We start from the raw sequence: 15,581 nt of genomic DNA, 5'->3' as shown, positions 1-15,581 counted from the left end.
AAAGAAAAACCTTTAACTGATTCTGATGATTATTTTGCATACGCCAGTAGTTGTTGGTAACTGACAAAGATTTTCTTGTGCTAGTTGACCGGTTGTATATAATAATGTTTATTGCCTTAGGATTATTTCCTCATTGTATTGAGATTTCCTTTTTTGTTTTTCTGAAGCTAAACCAACGCTGCCGACAAATTTTGAAGAGGATACATGGGCAAAGTTGAAATCTGCCATTAGTGCTATTTTCTTAAAGCAGCCAGATCCTTGTGACCTGGAGAAGCTTTATCAGGTAGACCCTATTAATCATTTTTCTGTTTTGACTACAATAGTTGGACCATCTTTCAAACATTTGAATTTGTCTTTTTAGGCTGTTAATGATCTCTGCCTACACAAGATGGGGGGAAATCTTTACCAACGGATTGAAAAGGAGTGCGAAGCACATATTTCTGCAGCACTACGATCTTTGGTTGGCCAAAGTCCAGATTTGGTAGTATTCTTATCACTTGTTGAGAAATGCTGGCAGGATCTTTGTGACCAGATGTTGATGATTCGTGGTATAGCTTTGGTTCTTGATAGAAAATATGTGAAACAAACCCCAAATGTGTGTTCGCTGTGGGACATGGGCTTGCAGCTTTTCCGTAAACATCTTTCTTTAGCCCCAGAAGTCGAGCACAAAACTGTGACTGGTCTTTTAAGAATGATTGAGAGTGAAAGGTAATTTGAAATGCACATTTTTTGGATTTGTTAATTTGTGCAGGCATTCAAGTTATATGGCATTTGTTTTCGTTTTGTAATAGTAATTGGAAGAAACTCATCTCTCTTCAGGAAGAAGAAGTATTTTTATGTCAACATATTGCTTGGGTTCAAAGACTAGGCAAAATGAATTTTTGAGATGGTGCCTAAAGATGTTTAGGCATGTTTACGTTAATGTGTGTTGTAATGTAAGCTACGGTGATAACTGAACTAAAATATTCAGAAAAAATGGTAGACTAAAAGGAGACAATGGATTTTTTTTTTAGGTGGTGTGTTTGAGTTTTTTTGGGGCGGGGGGGGGGGGGGGGGATTTGTGGGTTTGGTTTAAAAAAATTGTAATTTCCAATCTTTGAAGTGTTGTGTAAAGCAAGGAAGATACAATTCATTTCAGTGGGATGAACTAAATGGATTAAATGATTTGCTTTCTACTTTACTGTAAAATTTTTAATGACTTTGTACTCTTCCATCTCTCTCTCTCTCTCTCTCTGGATAATTTAATGGGGAATGTGATATTTTCTTTTGTTAAATGAAGTTCGTTCCCTATGAAAACAGGAAAGTTTTTCATATATATTTTCTATTCTTTTTGAGGAGTTGTTTTGGTGTTGGGAGTGAGATGGGGATGGGATTGGGAACAAATTGCTCCCTGACGCTGTTTCATGTTTTTCAGAAGTGTTGAGTTTTTGCCAATGAAATAATGCCAAGTATTTTCAATAAACTGTGTATTACTTAATCGTAGTTATGAGCTTTTAGTTGCTGAGTTGTGTGTGGGTCGCATGGAACTGTAAGTTCCTGCACCAGATAATGAAATATAGTATAGTAACTGTTAATTTTCTGCACCAAGTAATGAAATATGGTTCTGGTGAGAAAAATCTCATATTATTTGTGGAACATTCCAATGTTAACATAGGAATGCTAGGTTAAGGCTCTATTTAGTTTGATAAAGTCTTGAAAATGACGTGTGCCTGAATCCTTTTATATTTTGTAGATACAGTTAATGCAAGTTTGAAATGTTCAATTGTTGAATATCAAATTTAATTTGAAATGCACGTGCCCGTAGGAATTGATTTGGATAAGCCTGATCTGGTTACATGTGTTAAATGTGCTTTTCAAATAAAATTGGAACTCAAATATTATACATTTTTGAACTTGTTTTTTTAGTGTTAGATACCGTGCCCGAGTTACAATGCAGTTCCTAAAATAAATTCTGTCAAATGTTTGTGCTTGTCTGAGCTTACTGATGTTGACTAATGAGTAAGTTCTACCAAATAATTAAAGTAGCTGCATTATACAAATATGTGTGCATGCATGTATAATGCAAATATTCTGAATTATAACTTTCATGGTATTGCTTTCTTTTTAGCAAATTGCTAAAATTTTAACTCTAGCCTATTGTTGTTTCCTTCATGGATGAAGTTTCTGTATTGTTCCTCTTTTATATGTGAAATAAAATAAAGCATAACTATTTGAAAGATTCTTATCGACAAGATTTTATTCGTCTTTCATCTTGTAATGTGCGGCCTTCTATTTTGATCTTTCAGATTAGGTGAAGCTGTTGATAGGACTCTCCTTAACCATCTTTTGAAGATGTTCACTGCTCTAGGAATATACTCTGAAAGCTTTGAGAAGCCATTCCTTGAGTGCACATCTGAATTTTATGCTGCTGAGGGTGTTAAATACATGCAGCAGTCCGATGTTCCTGATTACTTGAAACATGTGGAGGTGCAACTTGTGTTTTTTAGCCCTGACCAGGAGTGACTGTGTCTATTCTTGTCTCCTTTTTTTTTAAAAAAAAAAAAAAAAAAAAAAAAAAGGTATTTCAAGTTTCTGGATGTGAAGTTACTTTGCACCTTCTGCATGAGTGAGGATGACAACTATTTTGTCTTTCAAATTTAAATTTCTTGATTTATGTTTGGCTTTGATTGACGTGGCAATATTTTACGATTGCAGATTAGGTTGCATGAGGAACATGAAAGATGCTTACTCTACCTGGATACAAGTACAAGAAAACCACTGATAGGAACTGCTGAAAGGCAACTACTTGAACGTCATATACCCGCAATTCTTGACAAGGTGCGAATCATAATGCGTGTCCCTGATTCTTGCTTCAGCACTTTTTGCACTTTCCTCTATTTATCGCAGCAATTGTTTTTCTTTAAATGAGTACAATTTTTCATCTCTGTCCAGGGTTTCATGATGCTGATGGATGGGAATCGTATTGAGGATCTGCAGAGAATGTATTTACTGTTTTCAAGGGTTGGTGCCCTCGAATCATTAAGGCAGGCCCTCAGCTCATATATTCGTAGAACTGGGCAGGGCATTGTCATGGATGAAGAAAAAGATAAAGATATGGTTTCATGCCTTCTAGAATTTAAGGCTTCTCTTGACACAATATGGGAAGAAAGCTTTTCCAAGAATGAAGCATTTTGCAACACCATAAAGGATGCATTTGAACATCTCATTAATCTCCGTCAGGTCAGCCTGTTCTGCACTCTTGATTTACATACGTCATGCATACATTCATGTGTGTGTGTGAGAGAGTTGTAAAGTTACTCCATGGAAGGATATTTGTGCAACTATGCATAGTGAAGTATAGTGATAGGAATTACATGATGGAAAAGTATGACTGAAGAAAAAACTGATTATGAAATTGAAACTAGATCAAGGTTATGGGATTTTATTTATTTTTGATATCGTGTATGTTCAGTTTCTAGCCTTCTCCTTTTTGGTAAACAGAGTAATAAAGAGGCAGATAGGGATTCTCCAATAAAGAGTAAAATAACTGCTGAAGAAGAAAAGAAATGAAGGAAAACTACAAGATATCTACTGAACAACAGCTCAGCAGTCCATCTGCAGATTGGACAAATAAAATCCTCTGAAGTAACTGTTAGGAGAACAACACAGATGCCAAGAACCCCACTCTCGATCAACTAGAGTAGCAGAACCCTTTAATGTTCTTGCATTATGCTTCTAGAAGATGTACCAAATCACTGTAAGAACAGAAGTCCTCCACAAAGCTTTCCTTTCGTTTGTTCTACCAAAACCTCTGAAAGAAATATAACACGTCCTGGACAGATTGAGGAAAACCATTGTTCTCCAAAAACAGCAACCAAACTATTCCAAATTTCCAAGAAAGTGAGCAACATAAGAATAAATGAGAAATCATCTCCCTATATTAGTGACGAAGTACACATATAAAGAAAACCTTTAAGAATATATTCTAATTGATAAGGAATTCCTTGTACCATTTTTCTATTAATAAGGGTTTTAATTATAATCATTCTATTATATCATAAAATTTACCTGGTAATAGTAATGGGCTTCATATAACCCTGGTCTTAAATTTCAAAATTTTGGCTTAGATTTTGTATTTAATGAGGACTTGAAATGGAAGTGGTGGTCTTATTATTGGTTTGACAAAAATTTTGGCTGAAATTTCATTGCTTGATCACTTGGTTCAGAAAATTTTGAATTTTTTTGGACCAAAAACTTTTGTATGTGTCTTGAAATTCCTATGTGCCTTGAGTCATTTGAGAAGAAGATGACAATAAAGAAGAAAGCTCTGGAAGATTCCTATTCCAACAATATGCAGTTGTGACAACTTTGCTGTTGCAGTGTAGCTGACATCATCACTGGTGCTGTTGCAGTGTAGGCTCTTAATGCAGCACATTACTATAGTTCTGCCCTCAAGTGTAGCTCAAGCACAAAGTGTAAAGAGCTTGAGCCCACTCGAGAGGACGGTTTAGTCGACAGAAGTCATTCCTTATTTAGAAAAAAAATGGAAATATTAAATATTAAGGGCTTGTTCAGTTGTGATGAAACGTTCTAATTTTTCATTTTTAATTTTATAAAAAATTACAGAAACACCACCTATTTTCATTTCCCTTGAAGATTCCGACTTTCATGTAGACTCACACTAGATAGAATTAATGTGCATGACATATTATAGATAAGGTTCTGTATGTCTCTCAGCTCCTTCTTGTGCTTGATGTGTGGTGTGTCCAATGAAAAAACACTCCTCTGTTTCTTCATTTTGAGGTGGCATAATATCTTCGGAATGCTCTTTTTTGCATCTTGGAGAAGCTTGGATGGCACCTTGGAATGCGAGGGATCACTTTGTAGAAAGCTTTAGGGGTTTTGGTTCAAGAAAAAAGGGGCGTGTTCTATCGTACGAGGCAGTTTTTGTGATCATTTGGACTTTTTGGCTTGAGAGGAATGTGAGAACTTTTTGGGGTGCTTATCTTGTCCACATTCATTATGGAATAGAAGGGTCTTCTTGGCCTCTTTTTGGTCCAACCATTATTTATTTATTTTTATTTTAGCTTTATTTATTTATTGTTTTTTTGGGGGATTATGGCTGCCCGATCTTCAAAGGGATTCGAGAACTGCTCTGTTGTAATCATGGTCTTAAATTTCCACTAAATTGTTGAAATTTCCAATTTCCATCACCCTCGAAATGGAAATGGCAGTTTGAATGAGTCCTATGAAATTTATCAAAATCTTGAAATTTTAGCGAAACTTGTTGAAATTTTAACTACAGAGCAAAATTTCCTCGGAATTCAAAGGAGAGATTAAGGAGCAAAGTGAAATTTCTCTCTTAATTTATTTTATTCTTTTATTGAAACAAAAATATTATTACAAGGGCTTTTGAAAGTATATGAAAAACTAAACTTACAACAACATTTTTATCTAACCATTCATGTCTAAATTATCATTATTAATAAATAATATTTAAATGATTTAGGAATTTTGTTTGTGTTAACTGAATATGTTTAATGCACATTATCTTGCAAATATGTTTGATACACAAATTATAGTACAACTTTTCCACATCATACTCAACATAGATGTATTTAACTTGTAACATATTAGTCCTAAATTTTTTTATTTTTGTAATTATTTAACATAGACGTATTACGTCTATTGACCATTTCTAAAGTTTCATAAAAGAATTCCATTATTTTTTCAAATCAAAATTGAAATATCCATACTTTCGGAGCTTTGAAATTTGAGTTGAAATTGAAATTTAAGGCCTTGGTTATAATCTTTTTTTTGCCCTCATATTAGTAAAATTTTTCTCTTATTTGGGGAAAAAATAGGAAAACTGGAAAACAATAAAATATGTTTCCAACTTTCTATACAAATTTCAGAGAACAGGAAACAATTTCTCATTTTTGTTATTATTTGGAAAGCTGAAAATGGTTTTGTTTTCAATTTCTAGTTTTGTAAATAATTACAAAAATGCCACATTGTTTTCCAACATTTGAATAGAAATTTGTGAAGCATTTTTTGTATTTTTTCCAATTTTTCCATATAAATATTGGAAAACTGGAAAACAAAGTGGCATTTTTTTAATTCTTTGGGACACTGGAAATGAAACATAAAAACTGTTTTCCACGATTGAAGAGGTCCTAGTTGTTTTTATTCCTTTTTTTTTTTAGGGAAAGTAGGTTTCTTATTTTGTTAACACAAAATTGTTTAATTTTGGAATCATAGTTGTGGAATTCTTGTTTTGATTTATTTGTCACCCTTTTGTGGATGGTTTCCCTAAATCAGCTACACTTTGGGACTGATTGCATACTTATTTGATAGGGGAGACGAATCCTATACCATTTCCCGAAGCATGTGAGATTCATTTACAAATTAGAGGATAAGGCATGTTTTATGTACTTATGTGATTGTGTCATGAAATGTGAACACAGAGTATGTTCTTTTGTTTATTATTATTATCAGTTTGCATGGCATTTATAATCATAAGGGTTTTGACAAGCAACCAATATAGGGCTACTAGAAAAATGTATCAGCATTCAATAGTTGTCATATGTGTTGATTGGTTAAAATTTACTAAAAATCATTTAAAAACGTTAGTATCTAAGGTTTAGGACTCAAACCATGTCTACCTGGATGTTCTTAGTAAGTTTGCTAGTGGAAAACGAATTCATGTATGTTGTGTCCACTCATCTGTTGTATACTGTATGCAGTGGCTGTGACTGTTGCTGTTACACAGACTGCCACCATTTTCTCTAACCATGCGACGATGCTTTTTGTCTATACTACATATGAAAGGACGGATAATTTAGAGTATTTTAAGATTTTCATTTGGATGAAAATGTCCTGTATTTTCTCAAGTTTCAACACACTTTGGTGTGGGTAATGGAAACTTCAGGGGATGCATTTTTTGGATGGTCAGCTTAGTTGGCTTTCCTTTTGAAACGATAGGGCCTGCTGATTTTTTTGGGTTGTTTCTAATGTTGCTTTTGTTTTGTCTTTCTTTATTTTCATGGGGTTACTCAAAATTTTGAAAGGAGATGCTTTACTCTCTCTCCTTCTTGTACATACCTATTTTTTAAATGAAATTCTTTTGTTATTTTTTTTTTTAAATACACACACACACACACACACACACTCTCTTGTTTTGGAATTTAAGTTCTGACAAGCACTCTGTCCTAAATGGAGTCCTAAACTTAAGTAGATAAGTTTCCCAAGTTTCCCCTGTCTCTCCTTTTCCCTGACCCCCCACAAGAAAAATCATTAAACCAAAATGAGCAAACTTTGTATTATTGCTCTATGTCAAACCAAAATCAAATCCAATGCAAAGTGCTAAAATTTCATATTACATCACCAGTACAGAATGCCAGATGAATATCTTATCAAAATAATAATAAAAATTATAACAACTCAGTAAATATGCTATGAAATCCACCAAGACTCAATTTGCGAGTAATCTAATCCATGTTATAAAAAAAATGATGCGAAGCTATTAAATTTAGATTATGTGTATTTTCTTCTCTTTTGTGTAATATGTGACTTGCACGTGGCTACACTAGCATATTTCTGTGTATATTTTTTAGTGACAGATTTCATTAATATCTGTTATGGTTATTTAGTCATTTAGCATTATTATTATGTGTTAAGAGTTTGGTTAGTAATAAGTGTGAGTTAGTAAGGGTATAATGGTCATTCCTATCGTACTTGACATATATTATAAATAGTGGGAGAGATCTATCATTTGATTTAAGTCTTACATTTTATCCAATTATTAAACATTGTATCATAGCATGATTCTGAAACCTAAACCCTAATTGTTATTACCACCATCAAAACTGAAGCTCAAAACCTAAAATCCGCTGCATGTCTACCATCATAGAAAAATTTCTAGCAATAATATAGCCCTAGAAAACAGCAAGCAGCAGCAGAAAGTCAGACCAGTCGCTGGAATTTTCTGGGTGACAGTGCCAGTTTGAGAACATCAAATCTGCTATAGATTTTTGCAAAACACCATAGTTACCCCCAGACACTGCCGATATGCCCCCCACTGAAATCCCATCTCAAGGCAGTGTCCTGTGCACCCTCATGTGCCGGTGGAAAGCTGCCAGTGCTGACCAAACGCGCTGGCGCGTGAAGCTACTTTCGGGCATGGTTTTGACCTGAAATCATCCAGCAGTGATCCAATCCTTTTATTAATTTGTTATTGGAGTTTTTTGTGATGTTTTTTGCTCAAAGATCTCACCTTTTTTAATTGCTTATGCCAAGGAATGGTTATTTGATGCCTCACGAAGCTGTTTATCAATGGTTATTGAGTTTATTGGGTCTGAAACCGGGAGATTTGCTGTGTTTTTTGATTCTATGTTCTAATTCCTTCCGTATATCAAAATATAAAGCTGTTTGGCATGTGTTTTGCTCAAAGATCCATTGTGACCATGCACTCGTGGTAATTCGTTAGTTGTTGTTTGGAGTTGGTAACAGTCATTGGTGACTTTCTTGGAGCAATGACAGTGCTCATAAGCTGTTTTTTGTGAGGCTGTGTCAGTGTTATATAATTTTTTTGGTGATTTGTCCATGGTAGTTTCGGTGGTTCACCTCCCCAATTGTTCTAGTGCTGTGTGTTGCTTTCTTGGGGCTGCATCTGAGTTTTTTGTTGCTGTGGCTGCCGTGTAATGATTTATTTGTGACTTGTTTGTGGTGGGTCACCTTGTTCCTTGTTGTTCTAATTGTTCCAACAATTAATCTTATGATCATTGGTGTGAGTTTGTGAATGTTGGGATGGAGTTCGCAAATCCCAAAAGTATGGTTCCTTCGTTAGTCACTTGTTTGAGTGAACCACGTACTGTGACTTTATTAGAGGAGTATTCAAGGTTTTGACAGTATCAATTGTCTCAACAAGCATCTTATCACATTGCATCTTTTGCCTAGAAAGGTAATCCTACAGTTTGTATCTCATTTGGTATCCTTCCTACTAGTCCTTGGGTTATCCATTCTACTGCCATTGATCATATAATAGGTGCAACCAACTTCTTTTTTGATCTCCAGTATCCTAAAAATCTCCCTCAAGCTACCCTTGCAAGGGTCTACTATTGCTGTTAAGGGGATAGGAACAGTAAATCCTACTCCTTCTATCTCTCTTTCTTCTACTTTATGGGGAGCTTACCCTCTAGTAAGAGATAGAATCTCTCACTAATTGGAAGGAAAAGGAGGTGTGACACTTCGAAGGGAAATTCAAACTTTGATTCGTGAGCAACTTCGCGAACATTGTGAAAAGGGTAAAGAAGCTACAAGCCTATAGAATCCTTTGTCCCGAGCTTTCACTTCCATTCGGATCACTTTATATCAATCTCATGTCAGTTAGTAAGCTTACAAAGTGACTAAATTGTTTTGTCACATTCTTTCATGATTTTGTGGTTTTTCAGGATCTAAAGATGAAAAAGACAATTGGCACAGGACATGAGGCTCATTGACTTTACTACTTTGAATCGCCTTCTCTGTCCATTGCTTGTACAGTCACAGGTAGACCACTTCAAATCCATTGTCGCCTTGGTCATTCGTCCTTGGACAAGTTGAAACAACTAGTTCCTACATTGAGCTGTGTGTCTAATCTTGAGTGTGAGTCTTGTGAATTGGGCAAGCATCATCATGTTCCCTTTGCTTCTTGGGTTGAAAAATGGGTGGTTAGTCCTTTCATGATAGTAACCTTCCGATATTTGGGGTCTTGGTCATGTCACATCAAAGTTGGGATTTCGGTACGTTGTTCCATTTGTTGATGACTACTCTGGGATGACTTGGTTATATTTAATGAAATATCGTTTCGAGTTGTTTGATATCTTTTGTGCCTTTTTTCCCCAATAAAAGACTTAGTTTGATATGCCAGTCAAGATACTTCGTAGTGATAATGCTAAGGAATACTTCAGTATCCAATTCAGTACTTGTATGACTAACTTTGGTATGATCCATCAACCCTATTGTGCCCACACTCCACAAAAAAATGGAGTTGTAGAGTGGAAAAACAAACTTTTTCCTGAAGTCACTCGTACCCTATATCAAATGAATGTCCCCAACATTTTTTGGAGTGATGCTGTGCTCATAGCTTGCTCCCTCATCAATAAAATGTCATCCTCTATCCTTGGTGGTAAAATCCCATGTTAAGTTATCTTCCCTAAGGATCCTTTGTTCACCCTTCCTTGTATTTGTGTGTCCTTTGTCCATTTTCTAACATCAGGAATTGATAAGTTGGATCTCTGTGCTATCAAATATATTTTTTTGGGCTATTCCTATACTAAAAAAGGTTATTCGATGTTATAGTCTTACTTTACATCGATTCTTTGTCTCTGTTGATGTCACCTTCTTTGAGTCTACACCATACTACTCTGATTCGTTGAGTTTTGTTGAGCTTGATGAGTCCCTTCCTCTACCTTGCCTTCTAGATCCAAACCTAGTTTTTGTGCCTAATCCTCCTACATCTTCATCCAGTTTGAGTCCTCCTCGCTTGGATCATCCCAATTTGTAGGTATATACACGGCGGCTCAAGGGGGATGTGCCTACTACCGTGCCTCTAGTTCCCTCGTCGGATGACCTTAGTTCCCATGATGTTGATCCTCCTACAATTGTTCGAAAAGGTAAATGCACTTGTACCCAACATCCGATCTCTAATTTTGTTTGTTAAAATTTTGTCACCCTCTTATTATTGTTTTGTTAGTACTCCATCTTTTGTTGCTTTTCCAAAATCTATTTCTAAAACCCTATCCCATTCTCGGTTGAGGACAACAATGGTTGAAGAGATATATGCACTACATGATAATGATACTTGGGATTTGGTACCTCTTCTCCTGATAAGTCTATGGTTGGTTGTTGTGTGTACAATGTGAAAGTCAATCTTGATGGTTTTGTGGCTCGTTTGAAGGCCCGCCTTGTTGCTAAGGGGTATACTCAGGTGTATGGTTTGATTATTCTGACACATTCTCTCTGGTTGCAAAACTTGCCTCAGTACGCTTGTTCATTTCTTTAGCCATGACTATCATTGACCTTTACATTAGTTAGATGTGAAGAATGCTTTCCTACATTGTGACCTTCATGAGGAGGTATATATGGAGCAACCACCTTGGTGTGGTGCTCATGGGGAGTCAAGCTTAATATGTCGACTTAAGAAATCATTGTATGGATCCATTAAAGCAATCTCCAAGAGCATGGTTTGACTGTTTTATTGTTGTAGTACTTGAGTTTGGCCCCCATTAGTGTGTAGTAGATCACTTTTTATTTTATTGTCATACTCCATCTGGCAAGAGTTTGCTTATTGTGTATGTGGATGACATTGTGATCACTGGTGATGAGGATCGTGGCAGCTAAGACTTAAAGCTTTTCCTACTGAGTAAGTTTCAGACTAAGGGCTTGGGACCATTGATGTACTTCTTGGGTATAGAAGTCTCAAGATCTCATATGGGAACTGTCTTGTCACAGAGGAAGTATGTTCTTGATTTTTTAGATGAGATGGGGCTGTTGGGATCCAAGCCCGTTGATACACGCATGGATTTCAATAGTAAGTTAGTGCTAGATATGGGTGATTTGTTGCCTAACCCAGGTCGGTACCAACGACTTGTTGGAAAGTTGAATTATCTCACAGCTACTCGATCAGATATAACTTTCACAACAAGTGTTGTGAGTCAGTTTCTTGATTCCCCGAGAACATATCACTGGTATGCAGTAATTTGCACTTTGAGATGTCTTGAAGGTGCACAGGGAGAGGTCTCTTATATCAAAAACAGGGTCACACTCATATTTAGGAATATACAGATGCAGATTGGGCCGGATCACCTTCCGACCAAAGATCCACAACCAGGTATTGTGCCTTTGTCGGTGGTAATTTGGTGTCTTGGAAAAGTAAGAAACAGATTGGTGGCCAGGTTGAGTGCTGAGTCAAAGTACAGGGCTATGACGCACACTATATGTGAACTTATTTGGCTTAAGAACATGTTGAAAGAACTAGGTTTTCCACATTCTCAGCCTATGGAGTTGATGTGGATAATCGAGTTGCTATTCATATTGCCTCCAACCTTGTATTTCATGAGAAGACAAAGCGCATTGAAGTTGATTGCCATTTTGTTCGAGAGAAACTTGTACATAAGCTCATTACAACCACTCATGTGAAGTCTGAGTTTCAGCTTGCTGATTTGTTCACTAAAGCCTTGGGAGGTGCTCGTGCGAAATTCATTTGTAACAAGCTAGGAGCATATGATAAATATGATCCAGCTTGAGGGGGAGTGTTAATGTTTATTTATTCATTTAGCATTATTGTTATGTGTTAAGAGTTTGGTTAGTAATAAGTGCGAGTTAGTAAGGGTATTATGGTCATTCCTATTGTACTTGACATATATTATAAATAGAGGGAGAGACCTAGGATTTGTTTTAGGTCTTCCATCTCCAATTACTTAACACTTAACAAATTTTCCTCAATATGTGAATTATGGCACCCGTAGTTCATATATTATGCACTTAGCATTCATCATGATTTAGAAGACCTAAGAGACTGAATCATTGATAACCACATTTAGTAGATTAGTGATATCTGAGATGTTAATTTGGATCTGCATTTTCACTTCACTGGAGAACCTCTTTGCATTGATACTGGCTTCTAATTTCCAATGTTATTTTATTTGATACTGAGAGTTTAATATTTTGTTGCTCCTAATAGAATCGACCTGCTGAGCTGATTGCTAAGTTTCTGGATGAGAAGCTGCGTGCTGGTAATAAGGGTACATCTGAAGAGGAATTGGAGGGAACACTTGATAAAGTCCTGGTTTTATTCAGGTTTATCCAGGTAACTGGGCATGCTGTTGGCAGAAGAAAGGGATTGTACTCTCCTTGTTGGACTAATTGTTTTGCTTCTACATTTTCTATCGATGCTTTTCTATTACTATTAATACCTTAGCTTGAAATTTCATCAACATGTTGCTGACTTTGATAACATCTCCTGATAATTAAGGGTAAGGATGTCTTTGAAGCATTCTATAAGAAGGATCTTGCAAAAAGGCTTTTGCTGGGCAAGAGTGCTTCCATTGATGCAGAGAAGTCAATGATCTCCAAGGTGAAGGATATAATGTTTCTATAGATATACATTTGTATATTGTTTTCATTCTGTGATCATATTAGCAAGTTTATCTTTCATTACAGCTGAAGACCGAGTGTGGAAGCCAATTTACAAACAAACTTGAAGGCATGTTCAAGGTATGCCTCTGTTCTTATAATATTCTTCTTCTTTGCAATTGTAGTTTTTTCTATTGCATTTTGATCTCTTGATGATGAATCATGTTTTCTTGTCATGCACATTGGTGCTTCACTGTTTCTCTCACCCCGAGGGGGGGTGGTTGTTTATGAGTTGGATGAATTCCATTAAGATAATTGGATTCTCAATCTAGCCTTTGTCATGCAAATTGGTGGTGGGGTTGTTTATGAGTTGGATGAATTTCATTAAGATAATTGGATTCTAGATCTAGCAAAATGATTAGTTTACTTTCATCCTCTTCAAGAACTTATGTGTTCATCTGTCTGCTGTGGAATTTGTTGTAATTAACTGGAGGTTGTTTAAATTTATAATTAAACTTATGGTGGAAGTGAAGTGGTGTAACGGTATAGATTCTTGTAATTTTTGAGTCTTCAACTTTTACTAGCCAAGTTTTCATAGAAGTTTATGAAAAAACGACATAAAAATGTATTTTTGATATTTATTAATGTATTTAGTATATTCTTATGATCCTTGATCCGATTCTACTATCAAATCATGCAAACCATCATAGCAATCTTCGTAGGATCACCATTTTAATAACCTTGTTTAGGATGAACTTTGCGACCAAATGAGGGGTAGGATTCCTAGGATACGCAAGATACCATTTAATATTGGGTTCAACATGGAAATGCTTGCACGCATTTTAAAGATTATCATTATACTATTGGCTTGTGTATGAAAAATATATGAAGAATAATCATATTTTCAGCAAAAGCATACTTAGAAAAAATTAAATTTACGTCCTAAATTTTAACGTAATTGTAATAAATTGGCAGAAAAGGATTCATGTAGCCGACCTTACCTAGTGGGACTTGAGGCTTGATTTTGTTGTTGTTGTTGTTGTAATATTACTTTCAATTGTTATTGATCTCAATTTTATTATTATAATAATGCATAATTATAAATATATTAATACTGTGTAATAGTACTGTATCATTTTTTATTAGCAAATAGAAAATTTATTAATTAGAGGCATCAAGGGGATGCCACCCAAGTACAAAGGAAACAACAAGGGGGAAACACTCCTTATTGAAATGTGTCAGGAAAATCAAGGATTACAAGGGGGTCCCTCCCAACCAGCCCAGAATGCCAGCTAGAGATCATACTATGATAGCAATCCAGCAGTCCATGACAGCCTAAGTAGGAGAAATAGTTCCTTCCAAGGCTTTTTTTTCCTCTCTCCATGCTGCCCAAAAATTAGCAATGGGAATGAGAAGAAGAAGAAGAGAGTTTTTTTTGCTAATTTGATCTAACCCCTTTCCAAGCCCGTAGAGATAAATAATTTTTAGGACAATACAACAATTTTTGGAACAAGAAAAACAATTTCCCAAGTCAATCATAGGTACATGAACATAAAATAGTAAAAGAAGATATGTAAGATGTGCTCCTTGCACCATGAGTTCAATTGTTGGGGTCCAAAAAGCTTTGTGATGTCTGAGGAGAGCTTACTACCCCCTTCCCTTCTCTAGATATGTGACTTGATGGGAAACCACATTGAAGAATGGATTGGACCGAAATGACTTTCCTGTTGAGCCCCTTTGTATTTGTATTATATTAGGGTAAGGGCTGGACCTCTCCTTGTTGCTTAAATACTAGCATAAGAAAATCCTACCCATCATGGACTCCTTGAGCAAATAAGGCATACACATTACCAAAATTCCATGGATCAGTGCTTTAGACCCATACCAAAATATGGTGATCGCTTACCCATCATTCCAAGCTTCCCAATGTCCGACGTTGGTTTAGTCCGGGTTTCTTAAAAATCAGCTATGTAAGTCTACAAAATTCTAACAATTTCCCACTTGGACAACATAGCTAAAGGTTAGTAAAAGAAAACAAAACAAATATTTCTCCACGCTAAATCAGACAATATGTAGCCACAATGAAGGATGCTGAACTGTGAGCAAGCACCATCCAATCACAAATGGTTCAAAATGAGATTATGCATATCCAATTATGCAAAGGTTATATCTGACAGGGATACTAACATCATGTAGGTGAATGCATACATAACTTTGTGATCGTACACATAGGTCCAAAATGAAATCGTGCATATCCAACAATGTAAGTATTCACACCGGAAAGGGTTCTAACATCACAATGTCAAAACATACACAATCTCGTGACCATATGTGCACTATGAGATTGTAGTCAAAACAACATGGCAAAAAATTTTGATCAATATGCCTGTTTTGTAAACGGTTTGAGCTTTTGCCCAAGTTGCTCATGCTTCAAAGAAGCTTATCGAGACTAAATAGAATGCCTTAATACATAATCAAATGAGATT

General features: G+C 35.8%; 1 protein-coding gene across 1 annotated transcript in view; it reads left to right on the top strand.

The window, feature by feature from the left end:
• The window catches only part of LOC131144194 (cullin-4), a 53,376-nt gene that overhangs the window by 16,862 nt on the left and 20,933 nt on the right, over nucleotides 1–15,581 (top strand). The window contains exons 2-9 of the mRNA XM_058092661.1: nucleotides 168–283; nucleotides 362–708; nucleotides 2,286–2,466; nucleotides 2,695–2,817; nucleotides 2,932–3,219; nucleotides 12,704–12,829; nucleotides 12,995–13,096; nucleotides 13,183–13,236. Of these exons, the coding sequence (XP_057948644.1) occupies nucleotides 168–283; nucleotides 362–708; nucleotides 2,286–2,466; nucleotides 2,695–2,817; nucleotides 2,932–3,219; nucleotides 12,704–12,829; nucleotides 12,995–13,096; nucleotides 13,183–13,236 (1,337 nt within the window). The remainder of the gene's footprint in view (nucleotides 1–167; nucleotides 284–361; nucleotides 709–2,285; nucleotides 2,467–2,694; nucleotides 2,818–2,931; nucleotides 3,220–12,703; nucleotides 12,830–12,994; nucleotides 13,097–13,182; nucleotides 13,237–15,581) is intronic.

Source organism: Malania oleifera, chromosome 12, assembly GCF_029873635.1.
Source record: "Malania oleifera isolate guangnan ecotype guangnan chromosome 12, ASM2987363v1, whole genome shotgun sequence".
Taxonomy (NCBI): domain Eukaryota; kingdom Viridiplantae; phylum Streptophyta; class Magnoliopsida; order Santalales; family Ximeniaceae; genus Malania; species Malania oleifera.
This window is presented reverse-complemented; position numbering and strand designations above follow the sequence as displayed.